The 15,801-nt window shown below is 44.6% G+C and overlaps 3 protein-coding genes and 1 pseudogene across 3 annotated transcripts; 1 reads left to right on the plus strand and 3 right to left on the minus strand.

The window, feature by feature from the left end:
- Window positions 1-2,681: 2,681 nt before the first annotated feature.
- Window positions 2,682-7,250, minus strand: ssu72 (SSU72 homolog, RNA polymerase II CTD phosphatase). The gene is made up of 5 exons (XM_020490298.2): window positions 6,918-7,250; window positions 5,961-6,104; window positions 4,285-4,424; window positions 3,971-4,089; window positions 2,682-3,593 (listed from the first exon to the last, which is right to left on the minus strand). Exons 1-5 carry the CDS (start codon window positions 6,995-6,997, stop codon window positions 3,492-3,494), a joined length of 585 nt encoding a protein of 194 aa, XP_020345887.1. The 5' UTR covers window positions 6,998-7,250; the 3' UTR covers window positions 2,682-3,491.
- Window positions 7,251-7,405: 155 nt separating this feature from the next.
- On the minus strand, window positions 7,406-10,249 carry fndc10 (fibronectin type III domain containing 10). Its single transcript, XM_031819109.1, has 2 exons — window positions 9,923-10,249; window positions 7,406-9,677 (listed from the first exon to the last, which is right to left on the minus strand). The coding sequence occupies exon 2, from the start codon at window positions 9,494-9,496 to the stop codon at window positions 8,348-8,350; it is 1,149 nt and encodes a 382-aa protein (XP_031674969.1). The 5' UTR covers window positions 9,497-9,677; window positions 9,923-10,249; the 3' UTR covers window positions 7,406-8,347.
- A 1,447-nt stretch (window positions 10,250-11,696) lies between these two features.
- On the plus strand, window positions 11,697-13,259 carry ora4 (olfactory receptor class A related 4). The gene is made up of 2 exons (XM_020466548.2): window positions 11,697-11,871; window positions 12,000-13,259. Exons 1-2 carry the CDS (start codon window positions 11,785-11,787, stop codon window positions 12,996-12,998), a joined length of 1,086 nt encoding a protein of 361 aa, XP_020322137.1. The 5' UTR covers window positions 11,697-11,784; the 3' UTR covers window positions 12,999-13,259.
- A 192-nt stretch (window positions 13,260-13,451) lies between these two features.
- On the minus strand, window positions 13,452-15,415 carry LOC109874487 (olfactory receptor class A-like protein 4; annotated as a pseudogene).
- Window positions 15,416-15,801: the final 386 nt, after the last annotated feature.

The following is a 15,801-nucleotide window of genomic DNA, read 5'->3' on the forward strand; positions in this document are numbered from 1 at the left end:
GGGGGCTAGGCTTCGTTTGTGACAAAATTAACTGTATTGCTTATGTCTATCAGGGAAAAGCAAGCAAGAGGAAGATGAATAAGGCTTGAGTGGATTGGGGCCATGGGAATGCCAGCTCGTTCAATAGGCCCGGCCAATAGGGATTAATAGAATGTCACAAATTTAAATTATTTTTCTTAATGTTGTCCTGACTCTCAAACCTGCAGGAAATCCAAGTGTCACAGTGTCCTTATAAGGGTGCACACATAAGCAACATGGACAGCACCGCGACCAGCGGATGTGGATTCAGCACCACGGTCGTGGACAGCACCGCAGTCAACTCCAATATGAGCCAGATTGGACCTGTGTTGTTGATGGTGTGGCTTTGTAGACAGAAGGCCTGTATAGTGACTCTCAAAGTTCTCTGTTCTCCCCTCGCATGTAAACACATTGGATTGGTTTAGCATGGGCTATGGGAAGTCCGAGTTTCCACCATATTTCGTATGCCAGTCACGTGAAATCTAAAATGTCACAGAATCAGGTTTATTAAATAGCCTATGACAACAAAAAACCCTGGTCCTATAGTCCTATTGTAGCTCATATATGGCAAGGACAAAGTCATTTATCCATTTATGTTACTAGAGATGACAAAGGGAGGTTAGGATATGGGACTGTCACTTTAGTTTAACCCTAGCTTTGTCTCTGGGAAATTTCCTTTTAGCATTAACCATAAATCAGTGACCTTGCAGCCCTCCCATCCTTCCCTCTATCAGTATGAACAAACTGCCGCATCAATCAAATCATACTCTCTGACATTATTATGTTCCACGTGCAATTCAAGGTGAGCCAGGCTACACTGTGTCCCAGCCACTCAATTGTTTCTGTGCACTGAATATAACAATTGTATTGCTTATCATTAATCAGTGAAATTGGAGTAAGATCAGGACAGAACAAAATGTTAGTTGGGCATGCTGACAATGTCTTAGGTAAGTGATTAAATGGCCTAGTAGGGCAAAACACATTTGAAATGGTACACATAGTATCATGTTGCCATATGGACATGAGCAGATGGAAGAGGATACAATTGATTCTCACTGCATTCTTTATGAATGCTGTCATTGGGCTATAGAACCTTGACAAGGTACATTTGTTGATTAAAATCTTTCAACTGCATGCAGAGAGGCGTAAGCAGAGCATGCGCTGACCAGCTGGCAAGTGTCTTCACTGACATTTTCAACCTATCCCTGACCAGGTCTGTAATACCAACTTGTTTTAAGCAGACCACCATAGTCCACATGCCCAAGAACACCAAGGTAACCTGCCTAAATGAATATCGCCCTGTAGCATTCACATCTATAGCCATGAAATGCTTTGAAAGGCTGGTCATGACTAACAACACCATCATCTCAGACACCCTGGACCCACTAGAATTTGCATACTGCCTCAAGCAACAGATCCACAGATTATGCCATCTCTATTGCACTCCACACTGCCCTCACTCACCTGGACAAAATTAATAGCTATGTAAGAATGCTGTTCATTGACTACAGCTCAGCATTCAACACCATAATCCCCTCCAAGCTCATTACTAAGCTCAGGACCCTGGGACTAAACACCTCCCTCTGCAACTGGATCCTGGACTTCTTGACGAGGCGCCTCCCAGGCGGTGAGGGTAGGCAACAACACATCCGCCACGCTGACCATCACCACAGGGCCCCTCAGGGGTGTGTGGTTAGTCTCCTTCTGTACTCCCTGTCACCCACAAAGAGCTGGTGACACAACGGTGGTAGGACTGATCACTGATGACGGTGAGGCAGCCTATAGGTAGGAGGTCAGAGACCTTGCAGTGTGGTGCCAGGACAACAACCTCTCCCTCAACGTGAGAAAGACAAAGGGCCTGTTCGTGAACTACAGGAAATGGAAAAGGGAGTACTCCCCCATCCACATCGATGGGGCTATGGTTGAGTGTGTCAAGATCGTCAGTGTCCACATCACTAACGAATTAACATGGTCCACACACCCACACAGTTGTGAAGAGGGCACGACAGTTGCATCACTGCTTGGTAAGGTAACTGCAAGGAACCCGACTGAAAGACGCTACAGAGGGTTGTGAGTACGGCGCAGTATATCACTGGGGCCGAACTCCCTGCCATCCAGGACCTTTATACCAGGTGGTATCAGAGGAAGGCCCAAAAAATTGACAAAGACTCCAGCCACCTAAGCCATAGACTGTTCTCTCTGCTACCACACAGCAAGTGCTACCAGTGCACCAAGTCGGGAACCAAAAGGACCCTGAACAGCTTCTACCCCCAAGCCATAAGACTGCTAAATAGCTAATCAAATGGCTACCTCAACTACCTGCATTGATATTTTAAATTTTTATGAACTCTTGCACTGACTATGCACAACAGTGGACTACCCACACACACTTACACTACATACTCCCTTACACACATAACGTCCACACATATGCATACTGACGCCTCACACACCCTCACCAATTACACTGCTGCTACAGCTCACTTTATCTATACCATTGGCTAGACACTTTATCCCTACCTATATGTACATAGCTACTTTAATTACCTCGTACCCCTGCACATCGACTCGGTACTGGTACTCCCTGAATAAGAGCTTCTGCTACTTGACTAAACTGAAGAAAAAAAATGTGCAACACTAAAAATGACAGTCAATTATTCAAATGTTTTTCTAGACATGTTTATTCATTCATATGTACATACAGAAATATTCAGGCACTATGGACTGAGTCCTCAGATTGCAAATAATTAATGTTTTCATTCTTTTCGATTTACAAAAGAAAAAAATATTCCTCCCTGAAAAAGGTAGCAAATCTGGTTTTTAAATATGAATCATACATAAAGTAAATTAAGAGGGCAAAATGAGAACCTTGAAGTCTCTATTTGGTTTTCATTATATAGCCCCCTATTTAGATTAATTCCTAATTAACTACTGGTACACACTCAGATACAGTCACACACTGAAACACATTCATACCTAACCCGTCTCCACTCTATCCCGTAAACACTACTACTCTCCACAATCAAGAGTAAATGTGACAAAGTATACTTAAAATAAAAAATATATTCATTCTTTAAAAGGAACTCAAATCAATGTTGCTTTGCAATCCACATCACTGTGCAACACTTGAACAACAACAAAAATCCTCCTTTGGAGGTAGAGGATGTTTGACAAAAGAGGCATTTCTCTTTGTGGGGAGGCAGGTCAGTGGTTTCACTATAGAATGGGGGGAGCACTTTGGACCAACCTTGGCCCCAAGGAGGAAAGGCAGAGCAAGAGGGATGAGCCTGTTCACTTAATAGAGAAAGCAACCATCCCTTCACCCTCGGCCCTGACCAACAGCAGAGATTGAGCATTGTGTAGGTCTGTGTGAAAAGTAATCAGTAAGTTCATACGGAAGTGTACATGAGTGTGTATAAACGTGCATGTTTGGTCAGGGGGCGTATGATATTGCAGATTTGGTAGCAGGTGCATCAGTAGAAGCAGACTGTGTGGAGGAAAGGCCTGTTGCTCTTGTCCTCAAACTCTTGCAGAAGCTCATCCATCTCGTTTTCCATGTCATCGGTGTGCTGGATCTGAGACGGGGAGAAGGGACAGTCTGAACACAACACCCGCTACACTGGGCAAGGCAAATGCATCAAATACAATTTAAGTCCCAGTTTAACAGAATCACAGAGACATACCACTAACTCATGCGCCATTGCCGTCTCTCAACACAATCATCCCAACACCACAAAATGCCCTGTGTACCATCTTCAATTACATGTACAGTATGTCACCAACATGTATCTAGCAGAGCTCATTCAACACTGTAGAAAAAAAGACCACCATGTACCCAGGAGTAGTCTCTGACTCCCCATTATACCATGTTCCTATAACAAAAACTGGCATTCCCTATGACAAAGTAACTGTGTGATTGTAGCTGCGTAGGGTCAGGCTGACAGACACTCACACACTGACACAGCTCACAGATGAGGAAAGCCCCCAGTGTGGCCTCCTCGTGGTTGTCCTGGATGTCCACGTTGATGACATGAACCGGCGTGAAGGTCTCCTGCTCCCGAGAGCTCAGGTCTGAGTGGGAGAGTAGTGATAGTTGATCAACATGTAGACAGAGTGGCCTAGCGCTAGACTAACTTCATAGTTATGCATGCTTTCATGGAAGTGTATTCAATGTCAGTTGCATTTCACATGCATTAAACCCCATTTATAATAGTTCATAACTTGACATGTGAATCCCTCCACCCTTCTGGTCACCAGTCCCCTCACCCTCCAGCACTTGGTCGTAGACCCTCTCCTCACAGGTGATGACCAGGTCAAACTGGTCCTTACAGCTCTGGAAGCGTTCCGGTCGGGACTTAATCCGCTTGTTGCGGTCCAACATGTGCAGGATTCCGTTCTGCGTGTATCTGAGGTGCTGAGGGTCAAGGAACACAGCAAGACGAGAGACAACACACAAGACCTCAAACATTAAGGGATCTATGAAAATATATCAAATGTCTCAGATTGACACGCCAGTTAGACAACACCCTCTAGAGGCCAAAACTCATAAAAACACATGATCTTTGGAAGTTGAATAACTACAAATAACTATTGTAACTGGCATCTAATAAACTACCAGTACAGTATTCTAGATAAACCCACCTTCCTCACCTAACAATTTTACATTTGGAGAAAATATGCTGGGTTTTGGAAGAAAGAGGTAGATGAAGTCAAGAAAATATTACAGAAATTATCTCTAATCTTTGCCTGCACTGTAAGGATGGGTGTCAACTCTTGTACACTCCTAAAATAGGGACTTGGGAAGTGAAAGAAGTGTTATTAAGTTCCCACTAACAATTCATACATGTCCCCCGCCCCCTTTTTTATACAAGCATGCAGATATCTGTTGTCAAAAAAAACACAAGTGAGCATACCTTCTAACACAGAACTGTCTCAAATAATTCAGTCTTATGCTGAATCCCAAATGGATTGCTAGCCCCTACCCTGCTATGCACTTCAGTAGATGTGATAGGATTTTATTGGCATCTACAATATGATAATAGCTCCAATGTTCCCCTTCCTGCTTACACCTATCCACTTCATTCAGTTCCCAAGTGTAGCAGTAGGAGTCCATTTAAGGTTGAACCATGTGGGCTCCAGAGTTGTTATATGAATTGATGCCTTTTCAAAGATAAGAACTTGGCTTCAATGGCACATTTATTTTTCTGAGGAGTTTGGTTGAGAGCCCTGTAGTGGAAGGAGGGGGTTAAATGATTTAAATGTGGAAGCATATACTAAAACAGCACAGAAATAATTAATGTTCACATTCAACAGTAGTGCCCTTGCCAATTTACAATGCAAGATTTAAACTACACAGACTACTAGTTGGGTCAAATACATAGTGCTCAACAAACCAGCATTTATGTTTTGTTTATAGTCTACATCCTGGTCCTGATACGGAAAGACCAAGATATATTCCCTAGATCTTCTGGTTTCTGGGGCCAGAAACAACCTACCTGGCTATAGAGGATAAATGGATACCTGTTTACATGAACCTGTCAAAAGTGAAATCTTTCATGCAGCCCACTCATTAGAAAAAGCAATGTGACAGCATGTGATAAATCTCACAAAAAATGTGAGGACTAGCCTGGGTGCCTGTCTATGTGCCATCATGCAAACTCCCATGTCTTTCACTGTCATGCCAATGTTTGGCTCGACAAGTGCAGCAACGGTGTTTGCAAGAACACAAACAGATCTGAGATCAGGTTAGTGAAGGACATCCTTTACTGCAAAATCACAAACTTTAACATGCACCTCAATGTTCAGTGATCCTTCATGTTTTCATTCATATAATTTGGTATATTTCCAGTGAATATTAAGAGAATAACTCACTGAAGAAAGGAAACATGGAAGAGATGGGGCTGTGTTTAAGGTGTGTGTGAATGCAAGTGTGCAGGGGATACAGCTCCTTGTCCTTGCGGACCAGGTCGTTGTACATCTGTTCATAAGTCGTTTTGAAGTCATACACATTGGGCTTGTCCGGTGCTGGACCAGGTAGCTTCACATGGGACCCTGTCCCAAAAGAGCGCACGTCAAAGCCACGTTTGCTATAGAGACGGAAAGAAATAGAGATTGAAACGGGAAAATATGGTTACTTTCAGACCAGCACATACAATGCAAAAAGTATACAGACCACAGCAGGGGAAATGCGTGGATGTCATCATCAATGAAGTTCATTACAAGAGCCATATTGCAGGAATCTTCTGTAATTACCCAATAGGCTCTCCTTACCTTTCTTTCCATCGGTTTTTTTTAACTCAGTGAAATGACAAATTAGTCATAAGATGTATTATTACCCTGCCTAAAAAGTTTTCATTGAGGCTGTTGGGGGACAATTGCTTTATGATCCTTTCATGGAATAATCCAGAACATGAAAGTAAATTCTAGGTGATGCATGGCAGGTCTAACTATTTGTATCAATTTTTTTCTAATCATATTTTTACAATTTCAGGTAATTGACTAGTTCGTTGCCTACCTAGTTCTAACCAGTTTGTTCTAGTTACTTCCAGCTAGTGACTGACGGCTATGCCGACTGAGTTAAAAATGCCCTACTTCCGGGTAGTCAACCGACGAGGAAAAATAAATTCGCCCTTTCTCCATGTGTGACACTCGTAATTAGTTGAGCTTCATAAAGACCTATACGTCTCAGTCTTGTAAAATATGGAAGTTAGCCATATTAGTGTAATAAAATGCGTCGACCCGTCGTTTGCCGCAAACAGACTGCGGTCGGCGTAGCAAGCCTGCATTGTTGTGTGGAGGAGGGTGAGCTCTCAACCAAGTTTTTTTTAAAGCAGGCCGCTGAAAATCAAAAGTTGCGGCTTCGTGGCATGTCGTCGTAGTTTGTCTTCCAGTAATGTTACCTGAGGATGTTGTGCGCTTCCATGCTGCGGTTCTGGTTGCTCGAGCACACCACCGCCACGCGCAGCGGGTGGCTCGGCATTGCGAATGCTATTTTTCTGAAATAACTAGCAATCGAGTGTTAAGAAAGTACTACACACAACTAGTTTAAACGTGGTACAAATGTAGCTATCACAAAAAGACTGCAGGCAAGACCTTCGTTTTAACTAACCAACCAAATACAACATGGTATATATAAATGAGTCAAAGCAATCGGATAACCTTCTTTCTGTGAGCCTGTTAAAATGGCGACGGGGAGTTTTATCCACAAGGTTTTACAGCTGATGTCATATGGGGGCAGGGCTTCACACCAAAGCCATTTATGGTGCATCCATGACGTCATCCAAACATAAACTTCTCCAGTCTGACCCGACCAGTCCTCAAGCCCTGATGATGCTGGAAAACAGGCTGCAACTGTGCCACATGTATCCGTTATTAATTGCACACAGTCTAGGCATAGGCATCTATATTTTATTTGTACGATGGATGGATGGACGGATAGATACAAATATTAATAATCTTTTTCTGTACACGGGTACACATACACACATATTCTGTGTGTTTTATTGATTCCACGGAGCCTCCTAAAATAGAGGTTTGGTACAGTATTTGGCAGACTGCAGAGCAGACCAGCCTGTTGAAGGTCTATGACATACAGCCATCTCTACAGCCATGACAAGATATGGCAATAGGAATCATTCTTGGCTGCCTGGGGATTAATTGTTGACATGAATTAAATGAATCCTCTCTGAGGTAAAAATGAAGAAAGCACTAATTCAATTACCTACTGTGCTTGCACTTATTATTTGGCACTTAACAGAGGTAATCATAACCAATCTATAACTGGGCTCCAAAAAAATAGAGACATCTTTAGAAATACTGGTTTATACTGGTTGGCACACATTTGTTTTTCCTCTGCTCAACTGTAGACAATGTTTCACTCTTAGGTAGGCCTACCGACTACCATCTTACTATCTCTAACACAGCACACGTTGATTACTAGCAGAAAGGCTAATGAGATAAATACACATGAGAGGAAAATATGCACACACAAACAGAGATGTAATTATCTGAGCCCTATCATTTGAAAAGTATTTAATAGTATTTGAAAGTGTGGTGGTCTATTCTGAGGCTTAGTTCATCGTTCTTCCACAAGTTTGCACAGGTATGATGTATTTTAGTCGTGTGTAAGGTGCGATGCCCTGAATCTGTGTGAGATTTCTATTATGTGTGTGTGGTTGTTCAATCATAGTATGTTACATACATGTGTTTTTAGTGTATTGATTTAGATGTGGGAGTAAAATAAATTTGTGTGATATTGCTTAACAAGGATACAAGTGTGTGCCCATGTGTGTGTGTGTGTGTGTGTGTGTGTGTGCATGCGTGAGTGACATTAGTGGTGAGAGTGTGTGTGGTATGTGGAGTGTGAGTGCTGTGTCGTGGGGCTCATGATGTTCTCAGTGATGTATGCCACCAACAGGCAGATGATGACCAGCATCACACAGATGGCTCCTCCCACTGTAGTCATGGCGATCACAATGTCCTGCATGCCCAATGGTGAGACGGTGAACTCCAAGCAGTCTCCCAGGTCCTGTCTTTGGCCTGCTCCTCCTGAGTGGGGCGGTGGGGTCAGGGTGGAGGCCAGCGGATGTAGGCAGATGCGGTAGGGGACGTTCTCATGGAGCTCAGTCAGCAGGAAGTCCCTGCAACCGGAGCCAAGATGAAGACCAGCACACTCAAACTGGGTGTAGCTCCCATTCCACCAGCAGCTCAGCGCAAACCCACCTCTTCTGACCCGTCGTCCACTGAATACCCTCTTTGGTGGTGCAATCAAAATCCTGCTCTCTACCCCAAGCCCTGTCCTAGGGGCCCCTTTCTGTCCCTCTACAATTGTTCCTCTAGTCTTAGTCTCTTGTTTATCTAGGTCATGTCTAGCTGTGTTTCCTTTGGTTGTCCCTTGAGCCTCTCCCCTCAGACCTTCGTATGTCCACTGTAGCAGCACGCTACCATTGGTCAGAACGTTGGCCACCAGGGACCCTCCTGGAGACGGAACAGTCCGGCAGTCTCCATGATGACACTTGAACCCCTGCTGTGTGTGTCGAAAACACAACCGCCCCCCGATTCCCCCATCTGTTACCCGGTAGGCACATATTGGTGCCACTTCTCCCTCCATGGCCATGACCCACCTTGTTTCACCTTGCACATGGTCCGGCCTGCCAGATATCACAGTGGTTCCTGTATTGCCTCTGCTGGTGTTGATGGATGAAGTGCCATTCCTATAGCTGAGGTCCCCCTCCAGATTTGGTGTGCTCATAGTTTCATTCTTACTGAAATAATCAATACCGTAGTTATGGTGTTGGCCAGAGTTTGGGGAGACATCCACGTCCTTCTCGCTTCCCTCGTCTGATGAAGATACTGACGCTGATGGTAATTGCGCATCGCGGCCGCCGCGTGTCTGGTTGGAAACTGCGATTGTTGCGCGACACAGACAGAGAAGCACTGCCGAGAAGGCGACCAGGGACAGCCGCGGTTGGCCTCTCATGTCTTCCCGTTTTACAGGTTCACTCTCACTGTATTTAGTGCAAATTGATAGTGGACTGCGCCGTTACTGTCAGCGGAGATCCGAGGCGAGAAAGAGAGGTACCGGGGCATGTGGCTTCCATAACAGTCTTTACACCAACAATGCGGTGTAGCCTCTCCCCGGTGCAGAGCACGAAAACAATCTGCAACAAAAGCAGACAGTAACAATCATATACCTAGTTGGATGATTGATAGTTTACAATCCACACTATTAGAGAATGAGCCAGACTGCTATCACTTGGAAGCTTGATCTGTTTATCCATACACGTAATGTTAGTTATGCACACAACTAAACCAACCAATAAATAGGTCCCATCGCTGATTACAATTGTTAATGTAACGGAAATCAATGTAAGATGCATTTGGGCTATTTGAGAAAATAACTTACATGTCTGGGTTTTCGAGAACGAGGACCGCGGCAGTTATCTTTTTAATCACATTTGGCCCAGTCTTGTCCTCCTTTCTTTGATGATTGTTGTGAGGAAGTGTGTGTTTGTGTGTGTCTGTCAGAATGTTTGTAGCCTAGTCATCAGCAGTCAATTACATCATGAGTCATCATTTCAAATCCCCACTCCAATCTTAATTTCCCTGACACCATTTCCGTTACTTTTTTGTGCCTTTCCATCCTTCCTTCCACCCATCCGTCCTTCCTCCCTCTCCTCTTTCCCACATTTGGTGTTAGGCTGTATGTAGTCTTCAAGGCTGATGTGTGTAGTCTTTTGTCCATGCTATCAAGGCAGTTTATTGGAAATGCATTAGAGGATATTGTCTTGTGCATCTTTATCCTGTAAAACAAATGTCCTATTTTCAGGAAAAAAATGTATTGTAGACTATGAAACTTGCAGCAATTAACTCTGGTAGTTTTTAACACATTAATAAGATTAGTATATGTTACTTACGCTGACATTTGAATATTGTCAGTGGTAACCCAGGGCTGTAGTTGGTTTTGATGTGATGCTATTTCCAAACCTACAGCGACCTCAAGTGGTGATAGTTGATAATAGGTCTATAACGTTCCACAATATTCTGGCGCTTGTTAAACGGCGGACCTTGTAGAGAGCTAGGTTTCTTTAGCTCACACTCAAACACTTCTGAAGATTTTTTTCGGAAACATTAATTTCTGGTTAGTTGTACAACCTCTTTTTAACCTCTTTAAAATAGTATCATCGTTAGAACGATCAGATCATGGATAACTAGAGCTCGATTACAACAATCTAAATACACATTGATTGCTGTGTTGATGAGGAGCCTAATCATCATATAGGTAATACAACTCCAAGTCTAACAACACCTACTGGCAGATATAATGGTCACAAAAAGCTTCATATATATGAAGATCTTGAATTTGAGAGCATTTCATTTTAATTTCTGATCAAATCGACTCAGCAGTTCACTGACAAGGTTATTGGAGATAATGATTATATTTCCATTCCCAAAAGGAAACAATAGGCAAGCTAGTAGGGCCAAGGGAGAGGACAGGAACAGTGTGATTAATGAATAATACTGCAGCATCAGTGGATGGGATGGTTTTAATAAGACCCCTGGGAAGCCCCTGGGGTATGCTGGGTAAATTAGTGTGATGATGCCTCTCTACATCTGAACAATGGGAGCTAACGATGAGGGGGTAGACTCATGGGATGGGGCACAAACGAATGGATTATAACATAACACACAAACATCTAAATATACATGTATGGGCCAACAGATATCTGACACAATAACATAACCCTGTTAAAATTGGAAGATTTCACCATGTTTTATTTGTTTGAATGAACCATTTACAGCCAGCTGTGTAACAGGGCAAAAAATAAATACATGTCTGGACACCCACTGAAATGAGCTGAAATTATTTGTATATCTTTATGGTCTCAGGTGTTAGTCAGCCTCACATTTCTTGTAGATGTGGCCTGTCTGTGGGGTATGAGTTGATAAGAGGTGTGTGTTTTTGCAGTTGGCCAATGAAGTGAAAAATCTGCATGCCTTAGCAGCAGGTAAGGGCATGGTATCTAGGCGACAAATTATTGGAGTAAATTGACCCTGAGCTGGGTCAGCAACGGTATGGCTTTGTTTGTGTATGAGTGTGTGTGTCTATATAAATAGTTCACAATGAACAGGATGAAGGCAGATATACAATGGATACCCTGGTAGAGTAACAGAGTAGGGAGAGTAGCTCTCACCACTCTTGATAGTTGAGACACATCCATGCAATGAATAAGAAATAAATAGTGGCGCCATGCTGAGGACGATGCGATGTCGGAGGTCCTCACTGTAGATGCTATTCTGTTTGGGTTTCTAGTCTTCTCTGGCATCCTGGGAAACATACTGGTCATCCATGTGGTGAGGAGAGAACTATCAAAAAAAGAAATGGAACCCTAACTGCCGATAGCCATGGAATATCAGCTTAAGAGGACATCACACAGTGTTGTGTAATAATTAATTATACTCTCTCTCTCCCTCTCTCTCAGGTGTTCCAGTCGGCCATTGGAAATTTGTCTCGTCGGCTCCCTCCCTCTGACATCATCCTGGTGAACCTGTCGCTGGCCAACCTGCTGACGTCTCTGTTCCGCACGGTACCCATCTTTGTGTCTGATCTGGGTCTGGACGTGTCACTGTCCCAGGGCTGGTGCCGCCTCTTCATGTTGCTGTGGGTGTGGTGGCGGGCCGTGGGCTGCTGGGTCACTCTGACCCTCAGTGCCTTCCACTGTGCCACCCTGAAGCGACAGCATGTGGCCATGGGCCCCCTTGCACAGGAGCATGAGAGGAGGAAGGTGTGGGTGGCTCTGGGGCTTGTCTGGGGACTCAATCTCGCCTTTTCCCTGCCAGCGCTGGTTTACACCACACATGTCCAAGGCAATGCCACGGTGGAGCTGATGGTGATCAGCTGCACCACCAGGCCCCTGCTGGGCTGTATGTGGGAATTCCCCTCGGAGGAGCAGGGCTCGGCCTTCGCCTCCACCTCCCTGGTCCTCAATGAGGTGGTTCCCCTGATGCTGATGGTGGGCACCAACCTGGCTACGCTGCACTCGCTGGCCAAACACATCCGGGCCGTCACCTCGGCAGGCGAGGCAGGGGGAGGCACGCATGGCGCGCTGGACAGACATGTGTCCAGTGAACGCAAGGCCAGTCATGTGATTATGTTGCTTGTGATGCTGTTTGTGGTGTGCTGGGTCCTGCAAGTTGCAGCGGTGACATACTATAACCATAACAGGGGGCACCATGCAGAGGAGCTGCTGACTGTGGCCCACTTCTCTGCTTCTGTGTTTGTGGGCTTCAGTCCCATGGTGGTGGCTCTGGGACACGGCAAGCTGAGGAGGAGGATAATGAGGATGATCGCTGGCTGTGCTGACAGAGTGAAATATCAACAGGAGAAAATAATAGATGAAAACAAAGCTCCAGACACAAGGGAGACGACTGCAAAACAAACCGTTTTCACTATTCAGAAGGAGAGAGAGGTTATCAAATAAGAGGAGAGAGTTAAAGCAAATAAATGAATGAATGAATGAATTAAGGCGTACCACTGTATGGAATCATTAATTAACCAATGCTTACCTCCCCTTCAGTCTGTGTTAAAATGTCAACATGTATATAAAACCCTGTCTAAATATGTAATAACCCACCCAATAAATACCGTAGTACTTTTAAAGTATTGGAATGTTTAAGATCTTCTACATTTGGAGTATTGAAATATTGTGAAGTTTGTGAAACTCTGATGTAGAGGAACCTCAGGGCATAAACTGTCTCAGAGGCTGGGAGATGGTATTTGACTGTTTATTAAAGAGCAAACAAGTCAGAACATGTAACAACAACTATCTACAGCTAGGAGTGCCCTCTTAAGTACAGTCAATACATCAAAAACATTCTCTCACTCACAAAAAGTCAGCTTGCCAGAAAAAAATGGTGTTAATGTAGTCTCACTGACAAGTACAGAGTATCACATTTTATTTCAATTAAGAAGTCAACAATCTTTACTACAAAACCCCTCCAAACAAGTGACAGTGCTCTTCCTCAGTACTGATCATTGCATCCTTAGAAATTGTCATAAAAATGAATGGGTTTGTCTCTCATAGTGGCCATATTAAAACCGCCTGCCTAAGGAAGAGGATCAAAATGGATGCCAATGGTTAGAGGAATGCTAACAACCATATAATTCTATGTTACTGTTAGGCTGAGGGCAAGTATAATATCTTTCCACTGACTTCCCCATTATGTCAGTTGCAGTGTGTGTGTCAGAGTGTGGGCTCTGTCAGTGAGTAAGAATAGACTTAATGACAGCACGCAGCCGCCGGTGACCCACTGCCAGCACGATGGGCGAAATGGCATTGAAGATGGTGTTGGCAAAGCGAGCTGTAACCAGGAGGATCTCGGCTGACAAACCTTGGTTGTAGTTAAAGTAGTTTATAGAGATGAGGCTGGTTCCCCAAGACCCATTGAAGAGCATTATGAGGGCTGGAATCACCTAGAGAAAGAGGGAGGGCAGGGAGGGGAAATACTGTGAAACTATTTACTTGTTTTCTTCTTCTCTTAGCATAAGGGTCATAAAACATACACATAAACATGCATTTTCTGTAATAACACTGTTTATTAAAAGCGAACCTGGATCATCAATCAATCAATCAAATGTATTTATAAAGCCTTTTTTTATATCAGCAGATGTCACAGAGTGCTATACAGAAACACCTTGGTAACCCATAAGCCATTTTTTCCCACATTCCTCATGTTACAGGTACACATTACATGTGCTGTACTTCTCCATCCTTCCATCCATAGTAAGCAGGGTACCTATAACATGGCATAATTCTGAATCCTGTCCAGCCTCTCTCACCTTGGCAGCTCGTCTCTCGGACGGTACCCTCTTCAGGGCGGGTGCGTCCGTGGTCATGTGTGTGGGGTAGCGGGTCCTGCTATGGGCGTAGAGTGTGTAGAGGGAGGCCAGGTTGTTGATGGCCATCAGCATAATGGGCACTGTCTTGTGGATCACCATGGAGGTGGTGGCTTAGGCCAGGCCCGCGTAGCTGGAGGGGAAGTTCCACAAACAGCCCAGCAGGGCATGTGTGGTGCTGTTGAACAACATCAGGTTCTGCATGGGAGGGGGAGGAGAGAGGAGATGAGAAGAGGGGAGGGGATGAGAAGATAGGAGAAAATAGGAGAGGGGTGGAAGTGTTGGAGGGGAGAGGACAGGAGAGGAGACAAGGCAGGGAAGCCACCCCCACACCCCCATCAGGAAGCAACATCAGTCTCTGGAGGAGGACAGCTACAGAGAGAGAGCTGGGTGTCAGTTTTTGTGTGTGTCTGTACACAATAGTGTCAACCGGAACAATACTAATTCCAGTAATTATGGCATGGTATATTGTCAGCTTGCTTTCATTTCACATAGCATATCTCCAATCACAGACCACACCACCCTCCCTTGCGCTTGCATTTTAAACTACCATTCCTCAAAGATCAGCCCAAAACCCTCTGATATCTGAAATACCAAATCCCATAATCACAAACCTTTTACTTAGAGCCCAAACCACACACAATCCCCATACCTGCCTCACCCTTGTCTCGAGAACCCACATAAAGCCATTATTCTTCAGCATCCTCTACTCCAGTGCTCGACACCTGTCCCAGACCAACCCAGCTCCAGGTCAGCGATGACCAGCAGGGCGTTCCTCAGGACAGACATGAGCAGGTTGGAGAGGGCCATGTTCATCAGGTTGATGTCTGAGTTATGTACTCCACTGGGGTCTTTGAACACATTCTCCTCGATCACACCAACCACTGTGGTGTTAACCGTGATACCCAGCAGGATCAGAATAATGTAGAAGGCGGTCTGAGTGGGAGACATGGTGACACAGAGCCCCATCCCCACCGGCCCCTGCCCTCTCAACTCCGGCATTGGGGCCTCCATCTCAGCTACTGAATTAGATTGAGTCCTGGGTAGAATACTTTGTCTCTCTGCATCCTAATCCAGGGCCCTATTTTTTTTTAGATTAGTAACTTTTCGTTGAGTAACTTTCCCTAGTTCCTCAACTAACCTCTGCTTGGCCAGAGATATTGTGGGGGTTTCAATCCCAGAGTTCAGCTACACGAGAGATTGTCAGCCTAATTAAAACATGCTTCCTTAGCAACTAGGTTCATGATCATGTCTAGCTTCCCTAGGGAGGGATGTAGAGGTGTGTTTGGTTGTGGCGCTGAATGGGTGGCAGGTAGCCTAGCAGTTAGAGGGTTGCCAGTTTGAATCCCGGGTATGACAGGAAAACCTGGCAGAACGTAAAGCTAGCA

The sequence above is a fragment of the Oncorhynchus kisutch genome, linkage group LG1 (assembly GCF_002021735.2).
Source record: "Oncorhynchus kisutch isolate 150728-3 linkage group LG1, Okis_V2, whole genome shotgun sequence".
Lineage (NCBI taxonomy): Eukaryota > Metazoa > Chordata > Actinopteri > Salmoniformes > Salmonidae > Oncorhynchus > Oncorhynchus kisutch.